The 25,457-nt window shown below is 42.8% G+C and overlaps 1 protein-coding gene across 1 annotated transcript in view; it reads left to right on the top strand.

The window, feature by feature from the left end:
* Nucleotides 1-25,457, top strand: part of RBPMS (RNA binding protein, mRNA processing factor) — a 104,380-nt gene that overhangs the window by 50,980 nt on the left and 27,943 nt on the right. Inside the window, exons 3-5 of the mRNA XM_077345660.1 lie at nucleotides 3,829-3,867; nucleotides 5,054-5,116; nucleotides 19,709-19,862. Coding sequence (XP_077201775.1) covers nucleotides 3,829-3,867; nucleotides 5,054-5,116; nucleotides 19,709-19,862 — 256 coding nt within the window. The remainder of the gene's footprint in view (nucleotides 1-3,828; nucleotides 3,868-5,053; nucleotides 5,117-19,708; nucleotides 19,863-25,457) is intronic.

Raw genomic sequence — 25,457 nt, 5'->3', positions numbered from 1 at the left:
AATCCTTTTTCTTTCCTCGTTGTTTGGAGCTGGGAATAGCAGGCACAGGGTGGGAGGGTTCTCTTCAGCCACCATTTTGGAAACCCTTATGCCGCAGTGCCATAGAACTGACATTTGTGGTGCAGTATGGTACCACAGTAACATGGTTGGGAAACTCTGCTATTATTCAACCAGAAATTTTGAGGGAAAATCTGAAAACAGTGTTCAAAAGATTCTAGGATATTTACTAAGGTTTCCTTATGGGATTTTTTAATGTCAGATTCTGCTTAACAATAAAACTCATGTGAGAATGGGAAGAGATTTATTTATTCATACCCTCTTTTCAAGCTCCAACTTGGCCTTCCAAAAACTGAATGCCAGTAACAATTCAGTATGAATATTCTTCAGGGAATAGATTCTTGGTTGTCTGATTTGTGCCTCACATCTCTTGGCTCTCTTGATGGCCATTGGGAGCAGGTGGGCTAGAATTGGATTCAGGCCCACTGAAGAGTCTGAGCCTGCAGGTGCTTTTGGAATTTTAAGGAAGTGTAGACAGGATGCTATCACACCCTCTTTGGGCATGGGGTCCAACACAAAATGGCTGCCCTTGGTGGTGCTGAATCTGTTCTTTGCTGGTAGGTCAGTTTGTAGGGAAGAACTGTAAGCGTGGAGGGGGGGAGGCCGGAATGGGCCTTAAAAAGACAATAGTACCACAAAAAACAGTGGACTACCTTACAGACACTTGAGAACAATATTTCAGAAATGAAATGTGATAATTATAATGATACCTTTATTGGCATAAAACAAGTGAGGGACAGATACAATCAGAGTAAATAATGAAAAATTTGATTTTTTTTAATGAAACATGGTTTTATTAACCCTTTGCAGGCCAAACAGTATCATAGGGGAAAAAAAACAGTGGGATGCACTGTAGACACTTGGGAACAGTATTTTATAAATTAAACCCTGAACTTGTACTTTTATTAACCCTTTTCTAGACCATAATGTCGGCAGAACACCCTGGAACAGGAGCTAAGCAAATGATTTTACTGGAAAAAAAACAGTGGAATGTGCTACAGACACGAGAACAATATTTTAGAAATGAGAACATGGAACTCCCATGCTTTTATGAACTTTTCCCCAGACAAAATGTCTCCCAAGGACACCTCAGAATAGTCCGGGGCAGGCATTAAACAAACAATAGTACCACAAAGAACAGTAGGATATGTTACAGATACTTTAGAACAATATTGTAGAGATGAAAAAGGTGAATGTCATGCGACTCAATGTGCCTGGACACTGCTGATCACTACATTGTTCTTGATGTGTATATATGTGTATGTTATCTTAATAATGCAACAGTGATCAATTGTGGTTTTTATAATTTTTAAGTTTTGTATGTTAATCTATTGGTTTTATTGAGCTTTTAGACTGCGTTGACCGCCCCAAGATGGTATGTCCAAGAGGGGCTGTATATAAATCAATCAATCAATCAATAAAGTTAAGCAAGCAATTACATCTCTATCTAATCTAGGAACTTCTTTCTATAAGAATACCATTTCTACCCTGCAGGTGTTTTATCAGAAACTTTCCCATTTCAGTTCGATTACCTATGTGGTATGAGGGAGTAGCCAAACATGGGGTAGCTAAACACCAGGTGGTGGCTGGAGCTATCTTAAGAGTTGCCAAGTCCCTTAGAGCAGCAGTCCCCAACCCCCGGTCCGGGGACCGGGACCGGTCCGTAGATCAGTCGGTACCGGGCCGCAGCTCCTCCTTGTCCTCCTCCCCAACTGCTTCCTCGAGGACTGCCCTGCCATTCTGCCACCAGCTCACCTTTGGTGCTCTCCAGTGGCCGCCATGGCTGGGGCTCCCCCTCGGCATGGCACTGCGCAGCTGCTGCTGGCAGCACCCCCCAACGGGCGGCGGGAAGTCAGGGACGCCGGCGGGAAAACAAGTGAAGCAGGGGCTCAGGCGGCGGCAGCGACGTCCCTTGGCAAAAGAGTACCCCCCCCTGGGCCTCAGTAAAATTGCCAAGCGTTGACCAGTCCCCAGTGATAAAAAGGTTGGGGACCACTGCCTTAGAGCTAGGAATGGGAGGTGCACTTACCAGGTGAAGGGAGAAACACTGGAAATTAATGCAGCATACCTATGTGACCTAGAAATGATGTAAGGACATCAAGGGCCAAGCTCTGACTTCTGCACAAAATTAGCTTATATCATAGAATTTTGTTCCCAACCCAAAGTGTCATTCCCCAATGTTCCTGACATGCCCATATCATTTTGGGTTCACGTAGACACATAACGTAATTTCCAGCATTACATTTTTTTTGGGGGGGGGGAGTGGTGCAACCTTAAAGTGGGGGACCCCTGCCCCAACAGGGGGAGTCTGTCATCCCTATGATATCCAGGGATTACTTCTGACCTTCAGATCACAGATACTAGTTCCCCTGGAGAAAATGGAAGCTTTGGAGGATGGATTGTGTGGTGATATAACCTGCTAAAGTCTCTCTTTTCTAAAACTTCTGTGCTTCTCAGACTCCATCCCCATATTTCCAGGAATTTTCAACCTAGAGCTGGCAACCCTACAAATAAAAGAGTGAAATTTCAGTGCTTTCATTTCAAAATATTGTTCTCAGTCTCATTAATACATGCCATTGTTTTATTTAATGAAACCTTCAACTTGTTCCATGTTGTTCCAAAGGCATTTGGCTGAGAAAGGGTGAATAAAAATGTGTCATTTCAGTATATCCATTTCTAAAATACTGTTTTCAAGGGTCTGTAATGCATCTCACTTTATTTATTTTTGGCAAAACTATAATCTATTTAATGCCCGCTTCGGCCTGTTCCATGGTGTTCTGGAGGCAATTTGGCCTAAAAAGGGTTAATTAAAACACAATATTTCTGGGTTTTGGTTTCCAGAATATTGTTCTGGAGTGCTTTTAATGCTTTTAATGCATTTTAATAATGGTAATGTTGGTTGTTTAAGGCATGTTCCACAGCATTTTGGCCTAGAAAGGTTTAATAAACACATATTTCTGCATTTTGATTTCCAAAATATTGTTCTTGAGTGCCTTTAACACATTGCACTGTTTTTTATGGTACTATTATTAGTTTAATACCTATTCCGGGCTATTCTGGCTTTTACCTGGTCCCAAAGTGGAAACCACATTGAGGATTTTTGGTCTTGTGAAGTAAATGGTCCACCCTGAAGACTCAGGTCATGTTTTCACAGGATATTGAAGCCAATTGAACTTCAGTTGTCTTTTGTCTTTTGGTTTTGATTTTTTTGAGAGCCGTGTTTTGGCTGAAAAGTGGGATTAAGAAATAAATAAAAATCACACAGTTCCTTCATCTGCAGGAGAAGAAAAAAAATACCATGTGGTCCTGCGCTTGGGTAGATAGGTATGAACGATAGTTTGTGATTTGGAATCAAACGGCTGCAGTGTGGAATTCAGTTTAATCCTTCCCAGATTGAAGGAATCGCATGACTTTTGTTTAACGCTTCTCTTAAGCTGTAACAACCTATAGCACGCATGTCTCGCAGTAATGAATTTAAACCAGGTTGGCTTAACTTCGGTAGCGTTAACCCTTTCTATATTTAAAGCTTTGGATAAAAAGGAAGAGTAGTGTCAATACACCGGATTTAATTTCCTTTTTCTAAGCCTGTCTTTTAGCCAGGTGTGAAGTCATTCACAGGGCAGTCCTAAACTGTGGAGGTCTTAGAAGGATATAACTCTGCTCCGGAGTGCATAGTCGTGGGAAAATGTATTTATACATTCATATTTATTTACCTAGGAACTGGCTTAGCTATTTTCTTGGCCAGAATGTAATTTTTATTTCTTCTTGCAGGGCTATGAAGGCTCTCTTATTAAACTCACATCTAAACAGGTAAGTATAACCCACATTTGGAAGATTAACAATACGCATCACCAATGTATATTTAATTTGCGAGCTGTTCTTAAGCATGCAGCGAGTATGAAAATTCGTCAGTGTCTCAGCACCAGAAGTCTCATTGTGGCATTTGGCCTGCATCGTTGGCCAATATAGATTATTTTGGTTTATCTGGAGGTTGGCTTTTCTTATCATCTATCCCAGAGTCTTCTGGAATTTGAATTAACATATAACCTTTGGGGGGAGGTATGAAAACAAAATTCAGATATCACAGATACCAGATTTGTTTATTTTTCAGTCCAGAGGGTATCATACCTCACATCACAGTTTTTAACCCAATTATTTTGCTTATATTATGTGATCCAGTAATAGCACCCTTAATACCTCTGGAATTCATATTAGCCCTCTTGGTTATTAGACGACCTGTGTTGGGTTATTTCTACTGAACAAAAGAGAAGGACAGTGAAGACAAATTATCTTTAAGCGTAAGGGAAAATACTGTGTCATCCCCTTTTTTAGGGTGGTGGGAGAAAAACAGGTTTGGTCCAGCTTTCGGTCATTCCATCATTCCCTTTTTTCTAGAATGGGAAAGCTGGAGAAACTTACTTCGGAATCCCTGAAGCATTCTCCAGCCTTTGAGAAACCCCAGAAGTGGCATATACAGAACTTCTTGCCCAAAATATCTTGTGGTGCCCGAATGCATCCAACAGTTGCCTTCAAATGTATTTAATTCACACTTAAACCATGTGTTTGCCAGTCCTATCATAATGCTGCGGCATAATCATCCAACCCAATAACTCATGGTTTTCCTTTTAAACAATTAAGAATTAAATACATCTGCATATCAGAAATTGGCACTCATGACAGTGAATGGAAATAATATACCATTGGTTGAGCAGAAACCTGCTGCTTATTGTTAGATGGAAAAGTCGACTTCAGTGTTTTTGTTCAGTTACCTGTTGCCGCAAACAGATTTGCCCTGGCCAACGGATGCCTTGACCGTGCCAGGCCCACTCAATATAATTAACTCTCCAGTTGGTTCAGCTGGTTGATTGGGGGATCAGAGTTACAGCGGGAATGATATAGTACTTGAACCCTCTTACGTGCACGTCTCAATTATATTGCAGTTCTTGCGCAACCTCCATACTTCCTTTCCCTTCTCTCTCTCTTTCTTCTATTCCAGCCCGTGGGCTTTGTTAGCTTTGACAGTCGCTCAGAAGCAGAAGCTGCAAAGAACGCTTTGAACGTAAGTACCCCCGAGAGAACACTGAATGGGTATGGCTTGCAGCTGCTTGAACAGTCGAACCGATGCATTGCAGTTCTGGCTTGACTCCCCCAAGAGAAAACGCATCTCACTACCCATAGAAAGCAGGAGCAGAAACGGAAGGGGGTGGAGAGCTTGGGAGGCCTTTGTTCTCAAAGACTTCCGTTGTGTTTATGGAATATGGCAGGTAGACTGTGATATAATGCTGTTACGCATAGGACAGGGAAGGGAGGTTGCTGGCATCATGTCACAACGGGGATTATTAGTGGAGTTTCTGCCCATGGAGGATTGGTCTGAAAGACAATCAGTAATGGTGGTCAAGCTAACTGCTCTAGGTCAATTTCACAGGGTGGAAGAGATTATAAGTTTGCAAGGTTGGTAAGCAAGAAGCTTACTAGCTTTGACTGGAAATTGCTACTCTATATAGTTTTGTCCCCTCCACGCTTTTTTTACTCTTTCCAAATATTTTTATTTTCTAATGCATAAATATAGAAGGCTCTTTACACTGGCATGCTGTAATAGCCCGACAGTGAAAATGGCAGGGTGGTACTTAAAAATACCAGTCATTGATTGTTTATTCAAATGACACAAATCAGGTAGACCTTGTTACTTCATGTAATGTTACACTGCCACCTGTACAATAAATTAAGAGAGAAACATCATCCCTTGGATAAGGAATTTAAATTAAACACCTGAGATCCAAAGGATGTTTTCTTTTAAATGGCTCATTACAGAACTTAACCATAGCAAAGTTTCTTTCAGTAGCCTTTTTTATAAGGGAGAAAAACTTCTCTTAAAGACAAAAGTTGGCCTTTTGGCTAATCAAAATTAGGAACGGGTGGAGAGGTTTTCCTGCAAGAGTAACTTTCTCTAAGTGCATTATTATGACTGCAGTGCAATGTTACAGGAAACTGTTGTGCACATTCTAGGGTGTGTGCTTCGTTTGTGTGGGACAAGAGCAAAGCCCAGGGGAGTCTAGCAATGAAGAAGAAGAAGAAGAGTTGGTTCTTATATGCAGCTTTTCTCTACCTGAAGGAGGCTCAAAGCAGCTTACAGTCGCCTTCCCTTTCCTCTCCCCACAACAGACACCCTGTGAGGTGGGTGTGGCTGAGAGAGCCCTGATATCACTGCCCGGTCAGAACAGCTTTATCAGTGCCGTGGCGAGCCCAAGGTCACCTAGCTGGCTGCATGTGGGGGAATGCAGAATCGAACCCGGCATGCCAGATTAGAAGTCCACACTCCTAACCACTACACCAGACTGGCTCTCCAATGAACAGAGAATCTACTCTAGGACATATCATAGGCTCTTCTGCGAAACACGGAATTCCTTAGGAGATGCAGAGATGCCCTTGGCAGATAAATTTATGTAGAGAAGTTTATCTGAAGAACTTCATGTTCTATAGCAGGGGTGGTCTAACTGCGGCTCTCCAGATGTCCATGGACTACAATTCTCATGAGCCCCTGCTGCTCAGGGGTTCATGGGAGTTGTTGTCCATGGATATCTGAAGAGCCGCAGTTTGGCCACCCCTGCAGTCTGTAGTTTCTGAGTTACGTTATGTTGATCAACAGTACAACGGTTAGATTCAAGTCCACTTAGCACCTTAAAGACCGACAATATTTTTTTGTGGTATGGCTTTTGAGAAGTAGCTTCCGCAGAACTAATTATACACAAAACTGTTAACATGGAATTTTGTGCTAGACCAAATTTGGGGACGGGGGAGGAGTTGCCAGGCCAGAAATGTGATGCGGTTCTGGGAGTACCATATTTGTCCCATCCCTAAGGTGGGGGGGGATATGATTTCTTGGAGAGTGATTGCCCCCCAATTAAGCAATATTTGCATTCACAGAAATTGCATTACAATAGGGCAGGATCTGATGTGAGTTGATTTAGCCTGGTTGCATTTTGATTAAAATCCCTTGTCCATGGATGAAACACAAATTCTGAACTATTGCATCACGTTCTTGAGAAAGAATGGCCATATCTGTACTAGCAGGCATGGGCTTATTAATCTTGTCGAAAGCACTTTCGTGGCTGTGAATTAGCCTAGATTTCTCTCTGTTGCAGGTTTGCGTAACCAGGGATGTTTCGTACTAAACAAATGCTTATGTGAAAGTCACCTGGGATTTTGGAATACATCATGCAAATAAAGTATGCTTGCATCTGTTTGCTGCTGCTTTATATAATTTTGTTTCTGCAGTTAAGGAGAAGGAGTTAAGCAACACAGAGGGGTCCCAATTCCACTCTATTCAAAATGCTCTTCACTCTGCAATCTACCCTCACTCCCAGCTTCTGAGGTTTTTTTAAAGGCTGACTTTGCAGCCTTAAGGACTAGAAGCTTGTTTTGAGAGAGAGAGAGAGAGAGAGAGAGAGGAAGAGGAAGAGGAAGAGGAAGAGGGATCTTGATTTTCAGGGATTTCTTGACAGCCCTGAAAGGGTTTCCCGAAAGGGTGGAAGTTAATTAGTTTTGTATATATTTTTTAAATGTGTCAAACATTTATGCCCCTTCCCAAAATGGCCAGTGATGGGCCTGGAAGGGGTGGGAAGGGGAGGAGCCCCAGGTAGGCTATGTTTTCCAACCATATTCTGCACGGTTTCTTGAAGCCTAAAAAAAGGGGTTTCTCAATGGTAAATATGTTGAGAAAGACTGGCCTAGGATATGATTGTGATATTCATCCAGCCCAGTCACAGCCCAGTCAAGATGAACTGTTATGTTTTCTTGCACTGATTTCTGTTATCCTTAACAGATTGTTAATGCTTATCAGTAGATAACTTGCTTATGGGAACGGCGAGATAGAAAAATTAAGATTATTATGGATTTTATCTGTCATTTCAGACAGACTCCTTTTAGTAACCGGCTGCTAGTGGAATTTATTTACCTATCTATATAGACCCACTTGTGTCAGGTTACTAAAGTGTGGTTGAGCCGCTTTTGAGGGACCCTACTTTTTTCTGCTTCCTACCCCTTCGTTGCACTTCTGAATCACTGTGGTGTGCCGTTTAAAATCTTTTGAGCATTTCCTACAGTGCTGTTTTTTTTCCCTTGCCCTCTTTCACCACACAGTCTTCCGCAGACTTCCCCTCCCAAAATAATTTTAAAACATACATAACAGAAAAAAGTGTTACATGAATCAGATAATCTAGATTTCTCCCCTAACCCAATCAAGTGGAGAAATAAAGCTCAGTTTCATTACACTACATTATTTTCAGAACCTACTATCTTCTTGATTTTTATAGATGTTTGCAAAGCCCAGGTGTTGCTTTTATTATAAATCCAAAATAATGATCATTGTTCATGGTATTTCCCCAGATCTTGATCCTTTAATATTGCTGAGAATTTAGCAACCTCAGCACAATTTCATCAACTTCCTTAGCCAATCTTCAATCCAAGGCATGTTAGAACTTTTCCATTTGGACTAAAGGCAGTTCTCGCTACAGATATCACATATAAAAACAAAACCTTAATATCTTTATGAACCTTTCCTTCTAAAAAGTTCAGTAGAAATCTGGTGGATTTTTTTTTTCAAAATTACCTTTCAACATTTTTAACTCTCTATATTTGTTCCAATAGTGTCTTACCTTCATACAGTCCCAGCACATTAAAAAAAAACTTGCCCTTTTCACTCTTACATTTCCAACATTTATCCTGTATTTTAAATTCCATTTAGTAAGCCTTACCCCAGAGTGAGGTTCCAGCAGTAAATCATTTTGTATATATTTTCTGTAATGGAATTACATGGAGGAGACCATATGTTTTGACTTCATAATCTTTCTCAATTATCCATATTTACTGAATGTCCGGTATCACTAGCCCATGAAATCATTATTTCTTTAACCCTTTCTTCTTCCATATTCCATTCTAAAAGCTGCTTATGCAGTTTCAAAATTTCTCTGCCATCTTGTTCTAGAATTTCTTTTTGCAACCTAGATTTTTGTAAATTAAACCCCTTTCCTTTTTGTACTTTAAGCAATTCAACCATTTGATAGTATAAGAAACAACATCTTGTCATTTGAATGGTCCTCTCTTGATTGCATATTAATTACCATCCACATAAATCAGTTCCTCATACGTATACCAATCTGGAATTTCTTTTAATCCCGAACATCAAGACATTTCTTCAGGAGAGAGCCATAAAAGTCCGCAGACTTTTTTTTGAACGCACTAAGTTGAGTGTTATAGCACTAAAACAAGTACAGCTCTTCAGTGCTATAGCAGCATCACTGAGATACCTTGACTCCGTTGAGTTAGTAGAGTCAAGGCATCTCAATGGTGCCTCTATAAGCACTGAAGTGCTATATTGGTCTATCGCTATAGAGCTCAACTTAGAACACGTTAAAAAAATCTTCAAGGATGAACACATGGCAAAAAAGGGCAGTGGGAAAGCACAGCACTGATTGAAACGACTATAGTGTGTATGTGTTTATTTATAATTTGATTTATAAGAGATGGTTCATTAGTGGAAATAAATTTATTGTATGCCAGTCCTATCCCTGTATCACTTCACTCAAAATCAGACTGAATAACATCTGTTTTAGAAAGGGAATGTGAAAATCTTCTTAGTCTGTTGTGATATGTATGATGATAGTACACTTTTGAAGAGTTAAATGTTTCCTATGTTCCATTGCTTAACTCAATACCCAAATATGCTGGTACTCTTTTTGCCCTTTTGTGGCAGTCTAAATCTATTTCTGAAAACTAAAAGTGCATTCCTAAACCGTTACAACTTTCTAAGCCCTTAGAAAGGTTTAAATCTGTGTAGGAACACACTGCTTGGTTCTTAAGGTCCATAAATATGCCAAAAAGAACAATTGTATATGCTAATTAAAGTTATACGCGATGAGTTTCGTGTTTTAGCAGTGAAATGAATTTAGGTTTGGACGTTTCTTGACATCTTACATCTCTGTTTCCAGGGCAGAGGGGGGAACTTCCATTTAAAGAGATTTTCCAGCGTGAAGGTGGAGGAGAGTTATTTTGCAAGCCAGTATAACTATCTATGTATACAGAGTTAATCTCATTATTAATGAACCTCCAAATAAAACTCTCTCAAGCTTAGGGAGTAATTGTTTCAGACTTTGATAAAAGCATGCAGTAAGTGCCTTGGCTTCTCCCTCTGTTTTTGTGTCTTCTTTTTCATTGTACATTGTCTTTTTTGACTCTGCTAATCTCCGGGGATAAGAGCAGAGGAGAGCAGGATACAGACTACCTTATATGGTGCTGATGCTAAAGATGTTTGAGGAATGTGACTTGTGCTAAGGCCTATGGCCCCAGATTCTGCTGCCAAACAAATTAGGTCATTTAAAACGGCTGAGATTTCTTAAAAGGGTGCTGGAACTTTTTAATGTGGAACATTAAAAAGGGGTGTTATTTTTGTTGATTGGCTCGGACTCCTAGAGCGTTTGCGTGTCATTTTTCCTGGGTTTGGACGGACCTTGCCTGCTTCCAAGTGCAAGCTTTTCCCACGGACGTTAACTAGGGAAACGTTGATTGGGAGAAGACCCCTTGTAGATCAGGCCTCATCTCTCTCTGGGGTAAGGTTGCCAACTCCAGACTGAGAAATTCCTGGAGATTTAGGGGTAGAACCCAATGTTTCCTCTCTCTCCCCCCCCCCCCCCACTGAGTGGAGCATTTCACATCCTGAGCAAAACAGAACTGCTGTAATCTTAAAATGGGCAGCGGGCAGTGCAAGACCCTTTGCGGCCCCAGATTGCTCCTGAACAGGGCTTCTCGTCTTGATGAATGGCCGGTCACACACACAGCTTAGAGGGAACCTGGTGGAGCTTGGAGAGGGAGAGATTTGTGGATGGGAGGGACTTCATCAGGGTATAACGGCAGAGTCCAACTAACAAAACAGTCATTTTATCCAGGGTAACCCTGGATCTCTGGCAACCCTGAAGTAGGGCCCGTTCAAAAGCGACAGCAGCCCTGAGATGCAGTACATATGGCACCCATGATCTCATACATGCACCACATCAGCCAAATCAAGCGGCAGCCGCTGTTGTTAAACTGGTACTACAGCCCAGATACTTTCCTGTGTGTGCAAGGATAGGGGAGAATTTCTTGCACTTAGAAAGTAAGCTTCTCCCCTGGTTCTAGGACTCCATCCTTGATGGGTGGTTCTCACCGCTGGTGCTAGGGAGGCAGGCCTTAAATTTACTTCCTCTTCCTGTCTCCCTGGTAGAACCGCCCTCATCTTCAGTTTTTCTCCTGCCTGCAGGGAGTGCGGTTGTGTGAGCATTAGCTCTTCACCTTTTTTTTATAGAAGCTAGATTAAGACTGTTAGTTGGAATTTCTATACTAAAATCCTTCTACTTCTTTTCCTCTGTATCTTTCCCTCCCAGTTCATAGTTAATGTTACCAGGTTAGAGTTTAAAGTTAGATTAATAGGAAATTTACTTACTGTTCAGAATGGCAACAAGTGTTTTTCAAAATGATTATTTGTTGGAGTCTGATCTCCCAGGCACGCATGGAGCTGCCGGTGGAGCTACGGGCCCGGCAGATTGCGTTCCATCGGGAACCTTACTGACCGTGGCAGCCCAGCAGCAGCCCGATAAGCCTAGGAAGGCTACTTGCAAAACAGCCAAAAGGCTGCGTGGAGAGAAGTGTGAACGGGCTAGCAGAGGCATTCTGCCTAAACAAACAAGCTCCGGAGGCAATTCTGACTGCGTCATTATTAGCTCTGCAGGGAGCTTTGGCCTGGAGGGCAGCCATGTGCCGAGCTCTGAGTTGCACGTGGGGGAAGGAGTCCCCCTAGTGGCTGAATGCCAAAATGACTGCACGAGCTCTATAATACAAGGTGAATCCCAAACCTCTGTTGGCTCTCTGGGACACCCATGGCCTGGCACTTCTTCTGGAGACAGACCTACAAATGTGAGTGAAGGGCTGCCTGCTGGCATGTCCTCTGAAATGTTCAATTTTATGAAGTGTATGTTAAGAAACGAAATGAATTCGTTTTATCAGCAGAGGTCTGCTTTAAATGTGCCTTCTTTACCTTTACTGCCTAGGATGCTGCATCCTCCTGTTCAATATTATTCCCCATCGCATTCTGTTCACTATGAGCAGGTTCCTCAGTCCGTTCCCACCAAGGCGGCTAGAAAGATATGCTATAATTTACCTATGTCCTCAGGATCGTCTGTGAACGATCCAGAAGGTGAGTTTTTGATGGATGAAGAACAGGGGACACAGGCGATGGAGGAAGATATTCAGGTCCCTGAGTCAACTCAGAGATTTTGTAAAGAGGAGGATTTTCAAGATTTATTACAGAAATGTATTGTGGCTTTAGCCCTTATTACAGAAATGTATTGTGGCTTTAGCCCTTATTCAGCCAGAGGCAGCTGAGGCACTGCCAGAAAAAGATATGAAGCCTAGAGTGAAAGGTAAGGAAGAATTTTTTCCTCCTGTGGAGGTCGTACAAAAGGTGTTTCCTATGCCTGAGTTTTTTGGAAAAAAAAAAAAGATTAAGGCAGAATGGCAAAAACCTATGGCTAACAAGCAATTTCCGGCATTTATATATATATATATATATATATATATATATATATATATATAAAAATGTACAAACTCTCAGACTATGTGGAAGAGTTTTACAGACATTTTTGGTCGATGCACCAGTCACGGCCTTGCAGTCACAGGGTCTGGTTTCTCAGAATGGTGAGGGTCACCTTAGAGACCAGATGGATAAAAAGGAGATTTTTCTCTCAAAAAGGCACATGAGGCTGTAGCTATGGCCATTAGAGCCTCGTCCACAGCTTCCATAACGGCTAGGGCTTCGATAGTCTGGACTGGAAAGCTGGTAAGATTAATTCCTGAAGCAGACAAGAAGTCTACTGAAGGTGTATCACGACTGTTAAAGGCAGTTTGTTATTTAGCAGATACTACTTTGGATGCAGTTATTTTTGCAGCCAGGGGACTTGTGTCCTTGGCAGCTGCTAGGCGTGGTCTTTGGCTGAGGGCCTGGCCTGCAGACAATCATTCCAAATCCATTGTTATTGCCTACCCCTTTCAGGGAGATAAATTGTTCGGGGATGCATTGAATAGAATTTTGATCGAAACCCGAGATAAAAAGCAAATGATGCCAAAGTTTGTTAGACGTGGTAATGATAGAAAGTTTCAAGGCTTTTCTTTCAGATCACAGAACACCCTACCAAGATTTCGGGAGAACAGGAGAGGATCCTGGGGGAATAGTCGATATTCCCTTCGTAGGGGACGTTACTCCCGATATAGCAGACAAGGCTTCAACAGACAGGAGAAGCCGGACAGGGACTCCTCCCAGAATAAAGCATGACTCCCTAGAAGACGGGGAGATTCCGGTAGGGGGTCGTTTATCATTGTTCCCTTACAGATGGTTGAAGCGCAGTCCGTCTAATGGGCTGCAGAGATAGTTCAGGTTGGTTACAAAATAGAATTTTTTGCAATTCACCCCAACAGGTGTCTGGTGTCCCCATTAAGCGCAAATCGGCTCAAGAGAGATGCTCTGCTAAAAGCAGTCCAACATCTACTAAACATAAGAGCAATAGAAATAGTTCCTGCAGAGGAACAGAGAAAATTCTGTTTACAGTGCCAAAATCAAACGGGGATTGGCGTCCAATTCCATTTGTGGCATTACGCCAGTCAGGCGTGTTAATACATCATTTTCGGACGACCTCTTGATCTGAGCATCATCAGCTCAGGAATCAACATCACACACAGAGAGAGTGATTACCACTCTGAAGGAATTAGGATTTCTAGTCAATCTGGAAGAGAGTTCCATGGTTCCTACCCAGTGCTTTGGAGCATCTGGGAGTTTTGTTGAACACAGAAAAAAAAAAAAAGAAACAAAAAAAAGAAACAAAAAAAAAGGAAAATTGGTTTTGCCAAACAAAAAGATCAAAAAGACCAGAGATCTGGTGGGGGCTGTGATACGAGAAAAATCAACTTCACTTATGACACTGGCAAAACTCATGGGAGTTCTGGTAGAAACACGGAAGCATTACAATGGGGGCATTTCCACCTGCGTCCTTTACAGTCCCTTCTAAGGCCATTTCAGGAGAAAATAACAGCCAAGTCAAACATCAGAATCAGGTTGACTCCTGCCGTAAGGAGCAGCCTCTTGTGGTGGCTGAAGCCGGTGAATCTTGGTCAGGGACGCTTTTTCGTGAACAAGAATTAGTCCTATTCACAGATGCCGGTCTGTCGGGGTGGGGAGCCGCTCTGGAGACTAGGCATGTTCTAGGGAAATGGTCAGCACAAGAGAGGGAATTTCCAATAAACCTATTGGAAATCAGAGCAATTCGACTGGCCTTGGTACACTTCCAAATCAAATTACAGCAAAAGCATGTCCTGGTAAGAACGGACAATGTTGCAGCCAAGGCTTATTTAAACAAGCAAGGGGGGACGAAATCTCCCTCAATTCACAAGGAAGTGTCACTGATTTTACAATGGGCAGAGAAGACTTTTCTGTCCCTGAGAGCAGAACATATCAAAGGGATCCTGAATGTACAGGCCGACTGGCTCAGTAGACAGGAGATTTCCAAAGCAGAATGGTCCTTGAATTGGGGTGTATTCAAAATGATTGTGGATCACTTTGGCAATCCAGTGGTAGATCTATTTGCCAGTCAGGAGAATGCGCTCTTACCTCGGTTTTTCACCAGGTTTGCTCAACTCAGAGCAGAACAGATAGATGCCCTGACGGCTCAATGGCATTTCCTCCAGTCCCAATCATTCCCAAGGTACTCAGAAGGGTCAGACAGCAAGGGGCACAGGTAATCCTGGTGGCTCCTTATTGGCCACGCAGACCATGGTTCGCAACAATCCTGCGTCTAGCGGTGGGGAAACACCTGTCATTACCGGTAATACCAGATCTCTTGACACAGGGGCCAGTTTGGCATTACGAGCCAGGCTGGCTACAGCTGACCGCGCGGAGACTGAACGGTCAGCTCTGCTAAAATGCAGCCTTAGTGAAAAGGTGACTAGCACCATACTGGCGGCCAGAAAACCTTCTACTGTTAGGATATATAACTATTCTTGGAAGGTATTTGTCAGGTGGTGCAGACAAAAAAAAAAAAAAAAAAACAGGACCCTTTAAAGACTGGGTTATGGGTCATCTTGGAATTTTTACAAGGATTGGATAAGGGTTTGAAACCATCCACATTACGTAGACAGGTGGCAGCCTTGGCGACAGTTATTCCGAAGGTTCAAGGGTTTCCCTTAGCCAAGCATCCTCACGTTACTAGGTTTCTGAGGGGAGCCACGGTAGTTTCTCCCCCAGCCGTGCATCGTTTCCCAACTTGAAGCCTGAGTGTGGTACTATCAGCGTTGCTGAGACAACCTTTTGAACCTTTACAGGATATTTCATTGAGACATTTGCGACTCAAGGTTATTTTCTTAGTTGCAGTAACGTTTGCTAGACGAATTTCAGAATTAGGAGCTTTATCCATTAGGAAAGATCTTTGGGTGTTCTACAAAGATAAGGTGGTTTTGTGGACAGATCCTATATTTAGGCCCAAGGTGGAATCTAGATTCCACAGGATGCGGGAAATCAATTTGCCTACATTCTTTCCTGACCCTAAACATCCTAAAGAAGTTTTGTGGCATAGATTACATGTACGAAGGGCCCTCAAGGCATTCCTTATACGTACGGAGCCATTTAGGAGATCAGAGTCAATGTTCATAAGCATTTCTCCGCCTAATAAAGGGGAAAGGATGTCTACTGTGGCTATTGGAACGTGTCTCAGGGATCGTATTGCTGAAACATACAGTTCATTGGGTAGGCCTGTGCCCTCTGGCATTACAGCGCATTCAGTTAGGGGGGCTGCAACAAATGCTGCCATGATAAATTCTGCCTCTGTAGAACAGATCTGCAAGGCGGCTACCTGGTCTTCAATTTCCACCTTTATTAGGCACTATAAGCTTAGTATTCAATACAATACAATACGTTTATTGGCATAAAGCAGATTAGGAGGCTATACAAAGATAGTCAAGATGCATCGGACAGTTTAAGTTTAAAAAACTGAGGACAAAAATTTAGCCATATAAGCTTAGTGATTACAGTGCAGCGGAGGCTGCCTTTGGCAGAAGTGTTCTTTTACAAGGCTTAGATTCAGACGACACAATCCCGCCCGGGACAAAGTAAGCTCTTGCATATCCCATCAAGGATGGAGTCCTAGAACCAGGGGAGAATGCCCATTGGCACTTACCGTGAAGGGTACTTCTCCCTGGGTTCTAGGACTCCATCCAGCCCTCCCTGGACGTCGTCTGAAATTTAGTCCAGTTATAGTCATTATGGGACAGGAAAAGGGGGAATATTGGAATTTAGTTGTTCGGAACTGTTTTTTCTGCTTCCTCTTCCACTATTTCATGTTCTTATTATTAAAAAAAAGAAAGAAAGAAAAGAAAAATTATTACAGAGAGTTATGGTTACGGTAGTTTGGAGTATTGTTTCTCTGAGCTTTGGAAGGATCACAACTGAAGATGAGGGCGGTTCTACCAGGGAGACAGGAAGAGGAAGTAAATTTAAGGCCTGCCTCCCTAGCACCAGCGGTGAGAACCACCCATCAAGGATGGAGTCCTAGAACCCAGGGAGAAGTACCCTTCACGGTAAGTGCCAATGGGCATTCTCAAGAAGTGGCTAGCCTGGCTGCTCTCAGGGAATGAGCAAGACTGTCTTTTTGCTGGCCTGTCTGGTACCCACCATCACTGGGGGGAAGGTGTCCCAGGGAGAACTCTGTCCGTTACCCTTCTGTCTGGTGATTATGTTACTTTTACTTTTGCACATGTGTTTTTCTGTTTCAAAACCTAGCAGCATTCTGGCAGGGGGTATTTATGTTAGACTGCAGCGTAAGCTTACGTAGCTTCAATCTTCGCCTCAAATTTATTCCCTTCCTTCTCATTGTAGTCACTTAACATTCGGAACCTTATTGTCCTCAATTCTTCTTCGCCTTAATGGACCTAGAATTTTTGTCCATAGCGAATTTCAGACATTGGAAAGACTAGATGGCAAGGGATGTCTGGGTTTTTAATTAAAACTCAGAGTGGAGCATTCAGATTTAATTTATTATCTCTCCCCCACCCACATACAGAAGCTTTCCATCTAAATATTACATTTTTCAAGACTCCCCCTGCATCTCACATTTTCATAGCTTTCTTGTTTATCTGCCTCCCTTTTCTAATTAATTGAATCCCTAACGTAAGCCTGGGCCCCTCATCTGTCCTTGGCAAGCTCTCATATCCTGTGGACAGTACTAGGGATTTGCATTCGGATCTACCTAAGCTGAAAATATACGGGTATATTTCAGCATCCTAGATGTATCTGGGTTTTCTCAGGAAATCCCAAGAATTGGGGGGAAATCCCAGATATATTTGGGAAAACAGCAGAGACCAGCTGTTTTGACGGGCAAGTTTATGCAGTCTCTTTAAACTTTAAAGGGACTGCAGAAGTCCGCCGGGGATCAGCCAGGGTGGCAAGGAGTTTAGCACTTCCTGCTGCCTCAGGGTCTGCAAGAAAAGCCAGCCCAAGGGTTGGGTGGGGTGTTGGGGAGATGAGAGCTCCATGTCGGTGCAGCTCTGCAGCTCTTTCCCCTGCCGCACACTTTAAACCCGGTGGCAGGAAGGGCAGCCCAGCTGCGATTGGCTGAGCCTGCAGAGAGCCTATTGCTCTCCGCCAGGACGTCTCTGCTTTGCCTTCTCCTGCAGCTTAGGGAAGCCAAGCCAGCCTCAGGATCAGGTCAGCAAGTTCAAAAAATCCATACCAGTATTTGGATCTGGGATTTTTCAGGAATCCCAATTCTTTTTCTACTTACAATAGACCCAAACTGAAAAATACTGAAACACAAGACTGTGTGAACTGTGTTGGATCCTCACACTGCTTTGGTGTTATATTGTTCCTGAGCCTAACACAGAATCTTTGAAAATGCAGGTTTGAAGCATAGGAAGGATTGGTTGTTTTCCTTCGAGGTTATGTTTGGGACACCAGTGCAAACAACCAGGTCATAACTCTGACTGCATTTCCATATGCATACCTGGTAGAGTTGTCATTTTGTTGTTCAGCAAGCTAAAAGTGGGGGAACAGTGCTTTTATTAGTAAATCTTCAGTTTTCATAAACATTTCAAAAGATTTTGTCCCTGATTTCCAAAGACGTGCGGGCACTTCTCTATCTTTGGAAGAAGGGGCGGTGATTTTTGCATATTATCTCCCATGCTCTCCCCCAGCTCCTCCCCCCCCCCCCCCGTTCTAGTAATTAAGTTTCGGGGTCTTACCGGGCCACAGTGGCAGGGGGCAGTAGGAAGGTCTTGGCACAAGGAGATCTCACTGAATGCAAGTCTTTATTTTTTGAAACACAAATAAAGGCACCTTGGCTTCCAACCTACAGCCCTGGGATGCTTTCCTGTTGTCATTAAATGCTTGCTAGAATCACAGAATGTTCGAGTGAGTGCAGGCTCACAAACCTTGTCCTTATAAGGAACCTTTCCTGAAAATTTGTTTCAAATATAACAACCCTGATCCAAATTGGCGGCCCTGTGTGGCTGCTGTTGCTTCGAAAGTGCATCTGTTCACAGATCTCAATTATGTGTCTCAATCGGTCTTCAGACTACGATTTCCACGATATTTCAGCTTTAAGAGTGACTGGCAAAAAACGAATACAGGTTTCATGTGGTACGACTCGGTCATCAACACACTGGGTGAACTTGGGCAAGCTTGATCCTCTCTGTCCTGCCATGTGCAGTGCACGCCTGTAAGTGACCTACTTTGCAGGGATGAAATAAGGTTTGTCAGCACTTGAAACGTGATGTGCAAATGCTGCTTGTCTCTGGCTTGGATGGCCCGGACTAAGCTGTTTCGTACTTGGATGGGACCTCACGGAAGAAGTCCAGAGTTGCTGTGCAGGGCAGGCAGCGGCAAATCACCTCTGTTCATCTCTTGGATTGAAATACCTATGGCAGGGGTTGCCGAACTGTGGCTCTCCAGATGTCCATGGACTACACTTACCATGAGCCCCAGCTGGCATGGGTTCATGGTAAGTGTAGTCCATGGTCATTTGGAGAGCCACAGTTTTGGACACCCATGCCCTATGAGGTTGACTGGATCTTGACAGCATCTTTCACCACCAAGCATTGCTTCATTATGGGAATTAGATTGTTTTCATTCTGGAAACTCCATTCCCTGAGAGATACAAGAATATACCTGTAGCATTCTTGATGGCTGTGTTCCTTTTTGTTGTTGTTGTTTTTAAAATAACACCCTGACTGTGCAGCTGGTTTTTTACTGTTTCCTTTCATAATTTTCGTTTCTTGTCTTTGCCAGCTTCTGTTGTTTGGTTATCTCCAGTGCTTTCAATTCCCCATTTTTTTTCCTTGTAACGAATTCCAACTACTGAATTGTTTTCGTTGACAAATAGAACGTGTTTTTCATCTGGTGTTTGTCCCTGTTTAAGAAAATTCACATTTCTTGGGAGACTGTCACCTCCCTGTTTCTGAACTATTTTGCTTTGTATCATGTTGTGTGTCACCTCATCAGTTTATTACCGCCTGCCTTTGGTGGTGGTGGGGAGGTGTTATTAAATAGAAAATTGATGTTATCTTTTTTTTTCTCCCTCTGCAAAAGGGAATTCGATTTGACCCAGAAATCCCTCAGACGCTCCGGCTAGAGTTCGCTAAGGCCAACACGAAGATGGCTAAGAGCAAATTAGTGGGAACACCAAATCCAAGCACTCCAGCTGCCCCCAACACTGTACCTCAGTTCATTACCAGAGACCCATGTAAGTGTGTGGGGGTTTACATTGTAACTAAGCAGAAGTATGCGCCTCTCAAGAAGCAAGTCTCTAGGAATCAGAGGGACACTCCTGTATAGATTTTTCAAACATCAGTAGTTTGGGCGTTTTATTTTTCTTACTGTTTTGCATTGCCACTTCAGAGGGGGAATCCACTCTCCTCAATCTTTTTGAGCCTCTCAGCAGCTTTGGAATTCTGATGCAGGGTGGTAGCTGCAGCTACAACATGGCTGCTGCAGGAGGTGGAGCCAAAAGAGAACGTAAAACCAGCACCGTGGAGGCAGTTGGCACCGAAACAACATGTTCAATCTGCGTAGCCAATCATCCCTGCATTTAGGTTGGAAAAACCATATATACCAGTATAGGATTGGGGAGACTTGTCTTGGCAATAGTATGTGCGAAAAGGATCTAGGAGTCTTAGCAGACCATACATTGAACATGAGTCAGCAGTGTGATTCAGTGGCTAAAAAGGCAAATGGGATTTTGGGCTGTACGCAATGGAGTATTGTGTCCAGATCATGGGAAGTGATGGTACCGCTTTACTCTGCTCTGGTTCAGCCTCACTTGGAGTACTGTGTTCAGTTTTGGGCACCCCAGTTGAAGAGGGATATGGACAAACTGGAACATGTCCAGAGGAGGGCAACAAAGATGGTGAGGGGTTTGGAGATCCAAGACGTATGAAGAAAGGTTGGGAGAGATTAGTCTGTTTAGCCTAGAGAGGGGATCTGATAGCCATCTTCAAGTATTTAAAAGGCTGCCATATGGAGGATGAAGCAGAATTGTTCTCTCTTGGTCCAGAGAGATGGACCAGAATGGGATGAAATTAATTCATAAGAAATTCCATCTAAACCTCCGGAAGAAGTTTCTGACAGTTAGAGCGGTTTCTCAGTGGAACAGGCTTCCTCGAGAGGTGGTGGGTTCTCCATCTTTGGAGATTTTTAAACAGAGGCTGGATAGCCATCTGATGGAGAAGCTGATTCTGTGACGGCTCAAGGGGGTGGCAGGTTACAGTGGGTGAACTATAGGGTTGTGAGTGTCCTGCATAGTGCAGGGGGTTGGACTAGATGACCCAGGAGGTCTCTTCCAACTCTATTATTCTATGACAAAATGGATTTGAGAGGAAGTAAGGAGAATGAGGAGGCCTTCCCCCACAGGGCCCTATCTGCAGAGGAAAATGTGGAGTATTATCAGCAAATTAGATGCCACCCAAGTGTCTGTGGCTCCAGGCTGGATTGTCTTTTAAGCTCTTGACGAGGGCAAGGCAACAGTTCTTACTTGACAGTTTGAAAGCAGGTTAGCACGAGGAAATGGGAAGCTATATGTTTGAAATCAGGGGAAATATTAATTATTGAAACGGCGGGTTGGATGACAAGCGAAAGATTTCGAGGCCAGAAAGAAATGCGCTGTTACATTTATGGAGTGTGCCACCTTATTTGGAATCACAGAATCATAGAGTTGGAAGGGACCGCCAACGGTTATGTACTCCAACCCCCTACACAATGTAAGAAACTCAGAAATATCTGCCCACCCGCAGTGACCCATGTCCAGGTTATCTCCCCCACAACCAGAATCCCTGGCCAGTCTTGCCTGGAAGATATTTGTTTCCCGATCCCAAAGTGGCGAGTGGGATTTCCCTGGGCTTGCAAGAAAGGGCCACACAAGCCAAGCACCGACACAGTCCCTTCTGCCCACCTATTCACAATTTGTAGGGCATAGATCTAATTCACCAGTTCCTCTAGAAATTTGAAATGAAATGTTGTTATAACATGCATGCCGTGAGACATGTGGGCTCTCTGTTGGCCTATTACTGAGTCAGATCCTGTTGGTCTACTCTTGATGGGCAGCAGATCTCTGGGAGAGGCCGTTCACATTACCTCCCGCCTGATAGTTCTTTAACTGGAGAGAACTAGGCCTCACATACACACTGAGAATTGGTAGGACTGCTAATGTCAAGAATACGTCCTCAGAGTTGAGTGACTGTTTCCCTGTGTCCCTCGCCATGTGTGGAACCTAGTGAGAAATACGTGTGAGTTTGAGTCATGTTCCTGGTCTCACCACTGTGCCAGGCTTCCAGTGAATCATTTAAGCAGCCGTACCTCTGAAGCATAAACACATCTTCTCTGATCCCAGTTGTACCCAAAGGAAAAAAGTAAACAAGAACAAAGTTTATTCAGGAAAAAAAAAAGCTGGTCAGTATTAATGATCACACAGGAGTTGTGAGGTGTTTTAAGCAGCATGTGCCTGGGCTGGGGTGGGGGAACGCTTTCTGAGGCAGGTGTGTAAACATGCTACTTACACACCGAATTCTGCAAACTCTGCCAGCCAACAGTAGTGCTCCTAGGAGTAAGCCGCATTTATCAAAAGAGGGTTTATTGCTGCCCAGATCTGCTGAGGTATGCTTCCTCAGTTACCCAGACGGGGACGCTTGACCGGGCATCTGAGATATCTACAGATCTTTAATTCTCACTCTTAACATAATTCTGTTTTCCCACTTCCAGCCTTGAACTCTTAGCCATTCATAATCCAATGGACTAAACCTTCCCCTCTTGGCCTTTAATATTGTGTCAGTTCACAGCTTCTATTGGCTGGTTCAAAGCACTGCTCTGATTTACTCCCACACATCCTCTGTCTGTCACGGAAGGTTTGCCACAAACCCATTTCACAGGTGTTGAAGTATTTTTGCAGCTGTAACCTAGTCAGTCTCTGTCTCTTTTCCAAGGCCGAGAATGCATACATCTTAATTTGGGTTCAGTAACTGCGTAAGTCTATATAAACTAGCACCCATGGAAAAATAAATACCGGTTTTAGAATTATTCATCTTGGAAATCCTCCAGTTTAATCACATTTATTTGTGTGTTGTGTGTCTGCTTTTAAAACTTCATCAATTCTGAAGGTAAACCTGAGGGATTTTTGCATTGTAGCTCTTTTCCATCCAGTTTATCCTGTGATATCACTCCTCTGAACAATATGACCCTGTCTTACAGGAGCAGTAGGGATATGTTTTCCATTCTTTAAATACCATATATGTTTCTGGGTGGCCCTGTAAATATCATCCCGTCTTTTAGAGCAGAGGTGGCCAAGCTGTGTTTCTCCAGATGTTGATAGACTACAACTCCCATGAGCACCTGGCAAAGCATCCTGGAGGGCCACAGTTTGGCCACCCCTGCTGTATAGGATAGTTTAAACATAGAAGGCCTTTTCTGTGACAGAGTCACATCTCTAGTGTGCTGTATCAAAAATGAGTGCCCCACATTGAGACTGAGTATTCAGTGTGGTTGCTAATTTTAGCTTTTGTTGCTATCTTGAGTTTTTTTTTGTTTTTTTTATTAAATACATTGTGTTTAAATATTGTAAGTCAGCTTGGACTGGTGCCTGTGCAGATGCAACTTATTGAGGAGTGGGTTTTTTGGGGAGGGGGTAGCAGGTAAAAATGTCCCAGAGAGACAAAATGGCTTTTTTTAGGTAAAATATTTTTTCCGGGGTTTTGTGTGTGTGTAACTACATAAATTGAAAAGTCAAGAAAATGTAAAGTTTCATTGTTGATATGAACTGTAAACTGACGTCATTGTTCAAAGGGGCTTCAAAGGGGTATAATCCCACAGAGTTAGGAATACCAGTCCCCAGGTGGGATCAGGGTTTATAGCTCATCTCCAGACTACTGAGATCAGTTCCCCTGGAGAAAATGAATGTTTGGAGGGTGAACTCTATGGCATTGTACCCCCATTGTGTTCCCCAGACATACCTACTTCCCCATCTCCCGCTGGTGGCCAGTGGGGACTTGGTGACCCCATACAAAAGCCACCTTTGAAAGCAGCCATTTTTTCCAGGGGAAATGATCTGTGTTGCCTGGAGGTTAGTTGTAATAAAACTAATAAAACTAATCTATCTAGTTGTAATCTCCAGAAATCCTCAGGTACTGCCTGGATGTTGGTGGCCCTATGGGGTATACAGTTTTAGAAGAGAATATAAGGAATGGTCATTTCTGAAAATCTGGAAGTGGCTTTCCTTCTGCAGAGTAACCTGGTTTCCTTTTTTATTGTTGTCTGCGATTACTGACAGCCCTTGCAGGTTTCTGACATGCTTTGGAAATCTGTGATGCCTTTCTTGCTAGAAATGATTATGGGAGAGGGGAAAATCAAGTGTGTCCAAGACAGAAAACGATAGGGCCATCCTAACATCTTCTCCCCTATAAAACCCACCGTCTGTCTCCAGCAAGTCAATTTTGTTTATTACAGCTATCTTGCCAGTTTGCAATACAAAAAAAAATGAAAATACAAAATTGAAAACCAAAAAATTGTTTACCATAAAATTAAAATGACCGTAGCTCAGGAAATTATAATGCAGTAACCCCCCATAAAACAGATGAGAAAAGGATAAGCCTAAAATAAGTAGGAGAAAACATTTTAAACAGAATAAGAAGAAATTATTTTGTTAATGGGGGGAAAATAGAGAATGATATTTTGTGAAAAATTAATACAATTATAAACAATAGATTTGTTTAAAATCATTTAGGAATTTGTATTTATTTGACGTAACTTGATTGCTGTTGCTCAAAATTTTCAAGCTGTCTTAGTGAGCGGGGGGATTAGTCCTAGAGAGAAGTTTCTTCAGCCAAACTGCTTCTGAGACAAAAATAGATTCCTTCAGAATGGTCATTTGATTGACGGCAATGTAAAAAGGGCACCTAAAGAGAACATGATTGATTGATTCATCCTCCCCTGACATCTGTCTCCAGCATATTCCCAACGCAAACACGGGGAAAAAAACTCTGTGAAAGATACAATAATATAATAGTAGTTACCTAACGACTTATAAAGTAAATGTACAAATATCCACCAAAGGATTAAATTAACTTTACTTACTACAAGACCACCAAATATAAAAAAAGAATAATTTCTTTAACGCGCTGTCATTGTCAGCAAAAACCTCTGCTCTTCAGTCAAACTGATACATATTGGAACAAACGTTTCCAATTTTTTATACATAGTTAACAAAGTAATCAGTCTAAATCACAGACGATTTTGCCGACAATGACTTTGCATGAAAGAAACTGTTATTTTCATATATTTGGTGGTTTTGTATTAAGTAATGTTAACTTAATCCTTTCATGGATAGTTGTACATTTAGTTTTTTATATATTTCGATAACTACCACTGCATTACTGTACCTTTCTTCTTTTTGTTTGCGTTGTATAGCTCTGCGACCTCTGTTTATTTCAGACATCCAGCATCTCCCCAACAGTGTGGTATTGGGGGGAACGTATCTCAATTGCAAGAGCCTCTTGTGGCGCAGAGTGGTAAGGCAGCCGCCTGAAAGCTTTGCCCATGAGGTTGGGAGTTCAATCCCAGCAGCCGGCTCAAGGTTGACTCAGCCTTCCATCCTTCCGAGGTTGGTAAAATGAGTACCCAGCTTGCTGGGGGGTAAACGGTCATGACTGGGGAAGGCACTGGCAAACCACCCTGTATTGAGTCTGCCATGAAAACGCTGGAGGGCGTCACCCCAAGGGTCAGACATGACTCTGTGCTTGCACAGGGGATACCTTTACCTTTACCTTATCTCAATTGCACACTGGTGACTTTGCAG

The sequence above is a fragment of the Paroedura picta genome, chromosome 7 (genome assembly GCF_049243985.1).
Source record: "Paroedura picta isolate Pp20150507F chromosome 7, Ppicta_v3.0, whole genome shotgun sequence".
NCBI lineage: Eukaryota > Metazoa > Chordata > Lepidosauria > Squamata > Gekkonidae > Paroedura > Paroedura picta.
The sequence above is the reverse complement of the archived record's forward strand: the minus strand, read 5'-3'. Positions and strand labels throughout refer to the sequence as shown.